Genomic DNA, 12,762 nt, shown 5'->3' on the forward strand with positions numbered 1-12,762 from the left:
AGAAGTTTCTGTTTGGCTAGGAATCCTTATATAATATAGGAGACTTCTCAAAATTCTGGTATGTTGCAGGTATAAGATATTTTCTGAAATTTCAGCCTTACCACAAATCATTCCGGTAGTAGCTTCTCATTGAAATTTTTTATTATTTGTGAAAAGACAATATAGTGTAACTTTATACACTTTTTCACCAGCCCCTGAAGATGTGCAATCACCCACTGCAATATCCTTTCCCACGTTCCTGCTGATGAGTTGGAGTCCACCCAAAACACCAAATGGTATTATTACACAATATACTTTATATATGAACGGGAAACCAATTTACTCTGGAAATGGAACTAAGTATGTTGTAAAAGGTGAGTTCTCTGCTAGGTAGCATGTCAGATGAATATCTCATGGTTGCAATGAACAATTGCATGATTCTCTCCTTATTTCAGAGGAAAGAAAAATAATTCTGAAATTGGCTGGATGCACTTTAAACCCTGATGGGTTTAACATTTTAAAGTATCTTACTCTTTCTTGGGTCTCATAGAAATTAGCACCATCATGATGGTGTAGCTAAATCTTGTGCCTGTTTCACAGGATCTGGGTTTATAGCATTTTGATCTCATACCATCCACCTCTCAAAGCAGCTAAAGTGCAAACTGTTGAAGAAATTATGTACAGTTTCTTATGTACAGGAAATTATGTACTGCCTTCCTTCAATATTCTTGATTAGAGAGATACCATGTTTTTTACCTGAATAGCCTCTGTTTAATTCATTTATTAGAAGTATAAACTAATAATCTGTTTCCTTCTGATAATAGTTGTGCCATGTGCCAATAGCCAAATTTTATCAGTACTATTAAACTACTACATGGAAATTAAGTGACCATTATTGGGCAATACAGTGAAGCATGGTAATCTGACTTTCTATTTTAATGTAATTGGTGTAATTTAATGAATTATAACAATTTTTAGCAATTTAACAAATTTTAATTTAAACAATTTAACAAATTTAACAATTTAACAAATTACTTGTTCAGACATTATGCAAACAACAACAGCAACAAAATAAGAAATAAGCCCAAAAAAACAAACCAACAAAAAACTAACCAAACAAACAAACACAAAACTCTCACAAACAAAAAAAACCCAACATACTAAACCCACTTCCAAACAACCAAAAAAACCCAAAAAGAAAACATGGAGCTAGAAGTATAATGCCACAGCATAAGCACTATTGGGGACCCATTGGAATTTGTCTATCTTCCTAAGTACAAGTGAAAATAAAGCATTTCATATTGGACAACTCGGAGGGAAAAGGGTATGAAGACCCTACTTTCTTTTTAATGTAAGGCCTTAAAATTCAAAGCCATTTCTGCATCTTGGGTCAGTATAAAACATATTTAAAAATTCATATAGTTCAAATTTCTTTGCCTTGCACAGGCCATAAGGTACTGGTGTGGTGGGTCAGTTTTGACACTGAAAAATGAATCCAGTTAGAGAACCTCCTGAAGGCTGTTGATGATCGCTATAATAAATAGTGCACACTTTAAGTCAAACTTTTTCATTCTGTATTCAAAGGTAATGGATTTTTCGTAACCATAGTAACCTTAGTGTATTTCTGGATAAATACATGAGGTATATACATTCTGGTTTTATTTTTGAATATAAACTACCACATTATGTATTACTAATAATATGAAAAATAGGATATAGGTTAGCATAATGACAGCTCAAACTAGTGTGCATTTTTCTTCTGCAAAAAATAAATATTTATCAAAAGTATAGGTTCAATTAATTTCTCCCCCATCTCCCCAGTTTTCTGGTAGTCTTGCAGTGCCATTTATCTCTTTTTTTGCAAGATTTCCATTAATCTCTCATTGCCATATCATAGCACTGTTCTTAAAATTTTTGAAGTGCAAACAGTTGTGCTTCCAATCTTACTAAAATTATTACTGAAATTTCATCATAGGTCCTTCATTTTACCAAAATGTTCATCTGCAACCTGGTTATAAATAGACAAGTGATGTAAAACATTTGAGGAAATGTTCACCATAATATTGGTTGGTTGGTTTAGATTCATGTCTGCTTGCAGTCTGAATTATAGCCAAAATGAATGCCTATTGATATAAATTATGGTCAAGTAACTTTTTTAATTCTTCTTTGAAAATATAGAAAAGCATATAACTTCTACCCTTAAATCTTGAGTGATAAGTCAGAATACATTCAGGTAAAATCTCATCTGCTTCATAAGTTTCCTAGGGAAGCTCCTGTTGCTTTTATGTAGAAATTATTTATTTATAGTTTACTAGAAATTTTTGTATTTTTGGTCCTATTGAAAATTTCATTATTCTGATCTCAATTAAATTTTGGGCAGATATGAATCTAAAGAAATCAGAAAATCCTAACTTATTCAAAAGAGAAGGCTGGTGGATCAGATCATGTTACCATAAGCTGAACACCACAAGACCCACTCTTTTCTATGTGGTGTGGAGATCAGTCTGTTCACTTTGGATCCATTTTATGTAGCTGCCTGTTTCTCCCTCTGCCTGAGGGAGAACTGGCAATCTGAGCCAGCAGGATGGGATTTGGGTCACTAGAAATTCCAGTCCTTGTGAATTTGGTTTATTTAAGATCTTGCTTAGATCTGCATATGTCTTCATTTTGACCTGATTTTCTTCCTTTCAGAGCCCAAGATTTTCCACTTTTTAGATTAGATTTAAAAGAGGTATAATATAATCTTCTTTTTTATTTCTCCAAGGGCTACAGTTTTATGGTGAAAAGTTGGAACTTTTGGTTTTGGAGTATTATGTTACACACCTTGGCTTTTTCTGTATAATTATCCTTTTGTTTTCAGCATTTATGCTAGTGATGTTGGTGACTTATTGCCACAACATAATATACCACTGACCCTAAATAGAGAGAAAAAGTTCATTGTCTCTGACATCTGCTTCCTATTTAATCACCACAATTATTTTCCTAATTTAGGAGCTATATGACTTAGTTCCTGGCCAGTAGTCTATACCAGAAAGATTCTTTCTGTGTTTTTGAAGTGCTGTATCTATTGAAATGTGATGGTTTTCTAAACCTTTCTTTTTAAGAAGATACAAATTCTGTTTAAAAAATTAGTACTTCACTGACTTTCATTTTAGATCATGGAAATTGCAATCAGTTTAGGCTAATCAATCCATAACTTAAGGAGGGATATGTTTTCTCAACACTAATGGCAAATATATTGTTAGCTTAATTTCTGATCTTGACAGTTGTTGAGGGATTGAAATACTCATTGATTTTCATGGAAATTCAAGTGTTTGTTTCCTCTAGGGGTTGAGCTGTAATTAAAAAGGAAACCCTTTAAAAGCACATATGGAAAATGTACACTTTACCACATTGAAAAAGGAGACCCATTAGGCATCCATCATCCATTAGTGCCTTTAAATATTTCCCCCATATTGACAAATTTGGTTTCTGTGTTGTGAGTAATAAACCACTGAAATGAAGCCAGCTCCTCTACCGCAACACCTGTATTAACTGCCTGTGATTTTTCTGCCTCCCACCTTTATACATTTGCTTTATGTGGTGTATATTCTAGTTCCTCATGTAGTCTAGGTTGCATTTCACATCCTGTATTCCAGTGAAAGCCTAATCTCTCCAAGGGATGGGGCCAGAGGAAATAGTTGCAGATCCCTGGTGGAACTTAGGCTGTGTGAATCCATGCCTCTGTATTTATGTTTTCAATTGCTCTGTGTGTGAGTGCAGAAGCTCCCGTAACCAGGACTATCATCTGCAGCTCAGGAGAATAGTTGCAATAGGGTTCTGCTCTCCAGACCTTCAGACCTTACTGTTCTGTAGATGACTAGAAGCTCTGAGGAGTTGGAGAAGCTGGTACAGTTATCTTCAGAGCTCTTAACATATTGGTCTTAAAAAGGCTTTTGATTTTAGGAAAATATGAGCTGGTTTTCCCTGGGAACAGGAAAATATTCTTCTAACCCAAACACTCACAGACAAAACTGAAATTTCTACTTTGAAACATGGACAATTCTTAATTTAATTATTTTAAAGGTATTTTTAAATTTATGCAAGGTACCCCTTCTTATCTTCTTTTTTGTTTATATTAGTCTCAGAAATTTTCTACCTTAGATGAAAGGGGCAACAGGGTGGATGTTTCCCAGAAAAGAAGTAGACTGCAGTGGCCTGAGCTGGTGGTGCCAACACCAGCAGATGGGTGGTCTAATAAATGCAGAATGTTATAGCATAAGCAGAGATGATCAGATGTGACCCAAGTGTCCAGGGTTTTTTTTGTGGGAAACCTTATTGATGTGAAGAAACTTAAGAAAAAAGGTTAGAGCAAAATATTCCTGGATTCTTAAAAGCTGAGCATTTGATGGACTGAGACATGGTGTTCATTGTCTAACATGTTTACAAAGGGAAGTTACTTTGTGGATACATTAGAAAACAAAACAAGACAAAAAAAGTATGAATCTGTCTTTGCTCTGAGCTTGGCATTGAGGATGTATGTCTGCATTTTCTGCAGCACTAGGCACTTGACAATGTTAACAAATTGTGTTCATATAATTTTCCTAGGAGAATCTAATGGTTCTCATCATGAATCTTTAAAAGGAAGATATTCTTATTAAGACTCAGCTGTATGAAACTTATTTTTCTCTGCCAACCTGAAAGAAGTGTTTCCAGTTTTTCAGGAAAGAAATCGTGTCACCTATGTTACAAGGGCAGACCCTCAAGTGAGTTAAACGAGTACAGAGTTATCCTAAATTGCACATGCAAGAGTTTATAAAAAAAAGTGACAGAGTACTTTGTACTAGGTTTGTGGGCAAAATATTAAGGAGAGCCTTGGAAAAGGTGAGAAGGAGCTGTCTTCACATTTTTTTTTTTCCAAGAGCATGAGCTAAGCTTTAGCTTATTCAAATTGTTACTTGACCTGAGTGTGGAAAGGCTGATCCCACAAAACCAGGTTAGAATGGGATACTTGTTTTATTGCGAGGAAGAGACAGATGTTTGACATCTGTTCAATCAGGGCTTAACATATCTGAACTTAAAAAATGGGAGAATCCCAAATTAGTACCTGTATTTTTTATGTTGCTCTAAACCAGTAGTGATTACATTACACACCATGCACACCCAATGACTACATTTTACAGAAAAAATGGCAAAGTTTTTGGTCCTTTATACCCCTCTTGTTTTAAATGAGAGTTCATGATAATAAAAGCAGAATCTGTCATAATATCAGTATTGCACTGATTGCCAAGTGAAAAAATTTGAGCAAGAAAATCCACAGAATTGTATGTAGAATATAATTGCTGTAAGATGTATCACTGCAAGAAGCTGAACCACTCAGAAGAAAATCCTTTTCTTACTTCGAAGAGGTTGTTCTTGTGGTTACTTTTCATAGATTTCAGCTGGAGCCATGTTTAAGAACAATAATTTCCAACTCTAAGGATTTGTGTTCCGTTGTTTAGGTCCTGCTCAAAGGTGACAGGCAGCTTTTGCCTTAAAGTACCATCAGTAGAAAAAGTCTGAAGTTCTCTGGTATGAGTTTATTCCTCATCTTCCAGGTGGCAGCGAAATACTTACAAATACCAAATGTGCTCAGTTGATTCTTTCACTACAGGTTTTGGAAAGAGTTGTTTGCTATCAAATACATTTTTAGTGCAAAATTTATAGATATTACAACCCTGAATGTCACAATTCCTCACTTTTTTGTGAAACAAAGATTTCTTTAACACCATGGTGAGCAGTAAAAGTCTTCACTTTTTTGTGGTTAGAATTGGTTATCTGAAACATGGCCCAGTGTCTCACCCTTATTTTAGGGTCTTGCACTACTGTGCAACAGTGCCAGGACGACAGCTTACATTTGGTTTAGCAAAATACCCAGCTGGTAAGTCATACAGGATGGCTTATGAAGAGTGCCTACTGCTCCAGGCTCTATCCTGGCCCTGGCATGCATTTAAGTGAACATCTAGAGGTGCACCTGGCACTAGAGGGCAGGGTACACCAGCCTTACAGGAGGAGCTGCCTTCCTCTAAGAGTTCTAGGCCTGTAAGAAGGCACATTTGATACACCTGAAGTGGCAACACTGACATTGCCGGTGACCGGTGCTATCGTAATTAATTCCACAGACCCAGAATGCAGATTCAGCAGGCACAAAACCAAAGGGCAAATGGGCTGTCTGAGCCTGGCGTTCCGGTATTTCAAATTCAGACGGAAAGATCTGGTGCACTCATTGGACTTAATAATACACATCTGGGGAATTTAGAGGGGAGGGGGGCAAGGGAAGGGTAAAAGCATTATGTTTATTTGTAGCAGCTCTGTTGTATCATTTTCTATTGCAGTGCATTAGTGCAGTGTTAAATAAAATCTGCTTATTTAAAATCCTTTTAAATAGTGTTTAAATATTTCCTGCTGATACAATCTGCTAAAGTAGTTATCCTTGCTGCAGATTTCAGTTAACCTTGTCGCAGATATTAAGCCTGAAGCTACACAGACTTTTAGGGACCTTGATTATAGAGCAAAACCTAATGGTGTCATTATAAAACCACAGCTGGACAAGCTTCTGGAGTCCTTGTCCTTTGATCAGATTTGGGTAACACAGCAAGCCAAGAGAGAACTCACGCTAACCCTGCTGGAATTGCTGAGCTCTCAGGTTACTTGAGCACCACTTTCTAGTAATTAAAATGCAGGACAAATTATAAAATGAGAGTGATTGGGACCTTCCAGTCTTCCGTATGTACCGAAGTGAACTGGAGCAAAATAGCTTCTCCAGAGCTAATAGCTGTAGAACATGGAGAGTATTTTTTCTATCCTTTCCATTCTGGCACATAAGAATTATTTTGCCTATGGGCTCTGTTTTCTATACAATGAGAAGAAAAACACTGATTTCGTGGCTTGTTTAAATTCCATGATAAGAAATAAAGCCCCTAAAAAATGTAAAACTTCCATATTATTTTATCCTATGATATTACTTCAAATATTTCTCAGAATTAGACTTATGTAAGCTTTTTGTTCTGTATTTTCTCCTTCAATATCTAGACTGGTAAGCAAATTTAAAGATGCTGAAGTTTCTTCAGAAGACAGTGTCTACTGAGGACACATTTAAATCAAGGGTTCATTGAGTTTAATTTGTAAAATATATATTTACAACCTTACAGCCTTTTTTCTTTTTTTTCTTCTTTTTTTTTTTAATCTGTCAGCAGAACTTACTTCTTGTTTTCCACATATAATTGTCTTGTAGGTGTTCTGCACTGGCATGTGGATTTGTAGGTCTTCTCCAAGATACCCTCTTTGCAGTTAGCTGGCAAATTCTTATTTTGTTACTTTCTCAGATCAAGTTGTGTGTGTATACCTCTCTTGGGTAAATTGGCCAAATCTTGTCTGCTTTGCTCTTGCATTTTTCTAAAGGGCTGATCTATTTCTCTGCATTTGGTCTTTCATCACTGAGAGCTTCACATCAAGTGTCACAGTTTGTCACAAATGTGAGCTGTTGTTTCATGGTGACCACTATTTGTTTCTAAACATAATGAAATTCTTTAAGATTTGCAAGAACTAGGATATGCTTTTTTGTCGGTGTTGTGCATAGCCTGAAGTACTTTTTGTGGGATATTATTTTCAGCAGTATGCCTGGTAATTGTGGCTTCCCTGCAGCTGGTAAAACAAAATGGTGGGTTCTGTTTAGGTTTTAATTTTTCTGATAAAACGGACACAGAAGCTTATTGTATAAAATGAGTTTTCATCCAGTCACAGCTTCATTAAGTGCTTTAGAAAACATCAGAAATTGTGCAAGGATTTGTGTTGAAATTATAAATAATATATTTCTAAAGCAAGAAAAGCATCTTCCCTTTTCTAAAAGGTTTTTTTTTGTTTTGCCAGGATCATTCTGAGATGCTTGGTAAATGATTTATGCTTAGTTTCAAATAATGCTGGACTCAGATAAATAAAGATATGATACCTCTTGCAAAGATGGACTAAGCTCAAACCTGCTGCTTCTGCTAGAATCTCTAGGTATCCATTTATAAAGACAAACCTTGCTTAGCCATAACTTAATTGGCTTGGATAGAGTGGGGCAGCCTTCTTGATATTGCCAGCTGCATAATGAAGCTTCTGAGCTTTTCCTTATGGCCTGGGAAAGATACTCATAGTTCTCCTTATTAATTTGGGAACATTTGGTCTCCTGAACTGCTAAACAGTTGATGAATATTTAATATGAAATAGATATTTTATTCCATGCTGCTGCATTACAAACTGTGTTGATTTATCAGCTGTGATAACTTGACAGAGCAGTACATGTGTTCTTCTTTGGTTAGTGCTAGAAACGGATCCTTGTCTCTGTACCTGGTATATCCCAACATTCGTTCACAGTAGTGGAATATTGGTAAATTATAACAATGTACAGACAGGTAACACCACAGCAGAACTTCTAGGTGGTTCCCATCTGGGTTTCCCCTTTCCTTGCTTTTACTAAATCCATGACCATGAGGGTGTTGAGTCATTTACCATTACTGAAATATTTTCAGCACTTTATTTATTGAAAAAAAACTGAAAGCTGTAAGGAGACAAATTTATGGAAAGAGAAATCTTTGATTTTTGCATGTGTTTCAGACTTATAATTTCAATAAGTCTGATAAACTTTCTTAGAACTTCCATTTTTAAAATACTTCACCAATTAATGTAAGTCCAGACTTTTCTGAGTATTTTCCACCTTTAAAAGGTCTTGTCTTGTATGTGAACAATACAAAACTGTGTGTTATCAGGCCATAAAATAATTGGATGTGAATTTGATTTCAAAAATGCTTGGTGGTTTGTATGATTGGAGTATTCATGTATTTTCAAAATCTTTTCCTCTATCCTCTTAAGTTATGTAGAAACATATGAAACAAATGGATCCTGTCCCAAAAAACATGGGAGGCATTCTAGGATACTTCCTTTCCTCTTATCACTGCTAGAAATCTAACTTAGGCTTCTACACTGATTGCTTAAATTGTTTACATAAAGCTTAATAGCCTTTTTTAGTCAGAACTGAAATCCATCATGCTTTTCACTAGTCTTCTATGGAATATATATTTTTATGATGATTTATTTCTGATTGAAGCATTTTACATAGATTGTAGTTGGACTTTGAAAGCTGTTGGGGATTTCCTCTTTTTCTTTCTTTTATTTCCATGGTTTTTATTGTATAAATAGAGTGACACATTAAAGGGATGAGTTACCAGGAAATTAACTAGTAGGAAAAAATATTCAAGTGAACATAAAGCTAAACATGTAAGAAGAACATCAGATTAGTGTGCTTTAAGTAAGGTTTAGACTTGTGGTCTTAAGATTGATAGAAAGGTGGATGATAAGCATTGTTATTTCTGTGTTGGCTGCTTCGGACATGCCAGGTTCCATGATTACAGAGGTGCATTTAAGTCATGTTTACAGGCTGCATATCTTGATTTCTATTTTTTTGCACGTTGGGGTATGTTTATGGCTGCTACATGAGGTTGTTCAGAGGTGACCAGAGAATTTGCTTTATCAGGAGATTCTGGATCCTCATGTCTCACTTATCCAGGATCATTGGCTAGACAGGGGGAGTTCACACAAAGGATGCATGAGTGACATTTTCAGTCTGTTCTAGGGGAAATGCTGAAAATTTAGGAAATGATCAATAATGATGCTGATGCAGTATGTCAATAGCTTCCTTTTGAAAGCTGGATTCATTATTAACTTCAATTTTGGAGCTGTTTATGATCACTTTATTTTAATAGTGCTAGTAATTTTTGTTCTGATCAAGGAATAAAAATTGAATCCAACTGACAAGAATTTTTAAATATTCTCATGAGCTGGCATGCTAGCCTTTTCATGAGCTCAAGAATAAGTTAGATTAAACATTTCAACTAATGTGTTTTGAATGTTTTGGGGTATGACTCTTGGGATTTAATTTCGTCATTGCAATGTCACATAACAATTTTTAAGCTGTTAAATTGTACTGGGAATCAAAATACAGGTGCAATTGAAGTCTTTCTCCAATGGTTACAGGCAGATAAAAAGAGCAGAGAAAGCTTTCTAAGTAAAACTAAAAATAAAGTGAGATACTCTGAATAGGTAAAAAAATTAATAAATAAGAAATGTTACCATAAAAAAGAGGTACAAGTCTTGGCTTAAATATGAAGTGTGGCCTGCAGGGATCAAGGCAAAATGAACAAATGGTAAATAGAGCTAGAAAATAACTTAAAATATTTGCATGCAGGACAAAGGAAAAATCCAGGTAGATAAATAGACTAAGTTCAAAATAGCTGGGAGAAATTACAAGGAAACTTCTTCACCAAAGAGCCTGTCCCTTGTGGTGCTTTTTTAGGAGGTACATGAATCAAAATTGTAGTGCTGCAGACAGAGAACCAAAAAACAGTAAAGCAACTAGTTTCTACACCTTGTCACTGGGTAACAGAGTTTTTGGAGGTAGAAATGCTGTGGGGAAAAGCCACAGTTTTTGGGAAAATCTGTGGCCTTCATGTGCTATCATAAAAACTGTGGTTGCAACAGGTACTTTCAGGCTTCAGCAGAGAAGCTGAGGATGTGAATTGACATAGAGATTAGTCTGTTCTTTCAGGAGGTCTGACTAAAGGAGCAGTATGTCATGTTAACTGTGAATCATAGAATGGTTTGGGTTGGAAGCGACCTTTAAGATCATTTTGTTCCAACTCCCTGCCATGGACAGGGATACCTTCCACTAGACCAGGATGATGAGAGCCCCATCCATCCTGGCCTTGAACTCCTGGGATGGGAGCAGCCACAGCTTCTCTGGGCAACCTGTTCCAGTGCATCACCACCCTCAGAGTAAAGAACTTCCTCTTAAAAATCTAATCTAAACTGACTCTCCTCCAGTTTGAATCCATTCCCCCTTGTCACTATGTGCTCTCTGTCTTTCGTGCAGGCTCCCTTCAGGTGCTGGAAGGCTGCAATTGGATCACCCCAAAGCCTTTTCAGGCTGAACAATCTCAAATCTCTTAGCCTTTCCTCTGAGATGAGGTGCTCCATCCCAACCTGGTGGTCCTGCTTTGGACTTGCTCTAATGGACAGTGCTAGGGAAGCATAGGGAAGTTTCAGTTGTAAGTCCTGTGTTTTCTTAGCTGTGTCCCTGAGTTTCACAAGAGAACTCATAAAGATGATACCAATAATGTAACTTAATGTGGGCATATACCCAGAAATGACAACTAACATAGTGTCAGTTGCTCTCCTGCAAGAGAGAAGTGATTATAAAACCTAAATGACCTATCTTGAAAAAAAAAAATTAAAATTGTTGAACAGTGGGACTGAACAAAGTACTGTGTTCTACACAGACAAGACTGAAGCAAGGAGAGGGGTGGGGTGAAGTACGAAAGCCTCTTAAGGGTTTACCACTTGTGAATTATGCATCTCACTCTCACAAGTAGGCGTAAATGCATAATTCTAATCTGTTCTTATTACTTATTTATAGCACGCAGTAGAATGTAAATTCTATGCCTCCTTGTAGAGGCTTAACATGCTGGTTAAGGTATGCAGATATTTCAAAGAGCTTACATAGATGACTTTCTGGGCATAACACTGTTGCCAATTAAAAGGCATAAACTTCAAACAATAAATTTAGCTAGCTCTGCCCTCCCGTTTACAGGAGGAACACAGGCATGTTGTAAGAAATAACGTACAGGATCAACAGATAATAAGAAGAGCATTCATCTTGAAATAAACTACTCTGCATTATTATTATTTATGATAGTTACTGTTGTTAATAAAGTACATGTGGGACGGAGGAAGACTGCAACAACCACTGAATTTATGAGACTGGGGACAGATGCAAGCTCTTCCTTTTATATTGCTGGCACTGATCGATTTGTATTTTTCCCTGATGATGGTTTATGCCATTATAACTGTTTTGTGGCTCCTTACTATTGACTTATGGTTGCAAAGCACTTCACAAATGAGAACAAGCTTCTGGACATTATATCCTAATCTGCACATCCTATAGATATGCCATAATACACAGCAGCTGACTGCACCACCTGTGATCTGTGCACCCACAAATATGATTTATTCTGGTAATCCCAGTTTAATGCATCACATCAGATTGTGGCAGTTATGTTATCTGATGGCATTACTGACACTACATGCCATAACTGGGTAGTGCAACATGTCAAGTTAAAAAAAACTTCGGGCTTTTCATTTTTTTTCCTTTGTTTTTGTGTCTGTGTTTTGAAAGTAAATATAAAATTAAATGAAAGAAAAAAAAAACAAACAACAAAACTCCCCAAATAAGGAATCCAAATAATTTTGCCCAACCACGTGTTGACCATATTAATGACTCTGCAGCTTGGGCTGCTTGTTCTACTAAGGAGAGAGAAGAGCAGCTAGAAATACACTATTTTACTGTGCTGCTTATTTTATGGTCAGCAGAAAACTAGCTCAGCTTTTGTAGTCTTGCAACAGATTTAACTTGCTATAAATTGTCTTGTTTAGGAGCAGTGCTCAGAAGCTGAGTCCTCCCACTATCCTTGTTCCAGCACTACTCTAATGTTTTGGCAAACTCCTTTATCCTCTGACTATAATTCAGGAATACAGAGCTGTTCTGGTCCTAGGAAGGTGATAGTATCTCTTCCACAGAAACTCTTAAATTACGTGATGGCTTGCCTGAATGGTGAGAATTGCTCTCTAATCATCTCACATGCCTGGGTCTATACAAAATGGTGCAAAAAGTTCCTCATCATGGGTGTAAAATGCAGATATTATTAAATAAAACTTGCAACCTATAAATCA

At 36.3% G+C, this 12,762-nt stretch overlaps 1 protein-coding gene across 1 annotated transcript in view; it reads left to right on the top strand.

Moving 5' to 3' along the window:
• The window catches only part of USH2A (usherin), a 370,331-nt gene that overhangs the window by 163,418 nt on the left and 194,151 nt on the right, over positions 1 to 12,762 (top strand). Inside the window, exon 32 of the mRNA XM_005523335.2 lies at positions 192 to 353. Within this exon, the coding sequence (XP_005523392.2) occupies positions 192 to 353 (162 nt within the window). The remainder of the gene's footprint in view (positions 1 to 191; positions 354 to 12,762) is intronic.

This window comes from Pseudopodoces humilis, chromosome 3 (assembly GCF_049639895.1).
Source record: "Pseudopodoces humilis isolate 2021_Gansu_Grassland_sample_001 chromosome 3, ASM4963989v1, whole genome shotgun sequence".
Taxonomy (NCBI): domain Eukaryota; kingdom Metazoa; phylum Chordata; class Aves; order Passeriformes; family Paridae; genus Pseudopodoces; species Pseudopodoces humilis.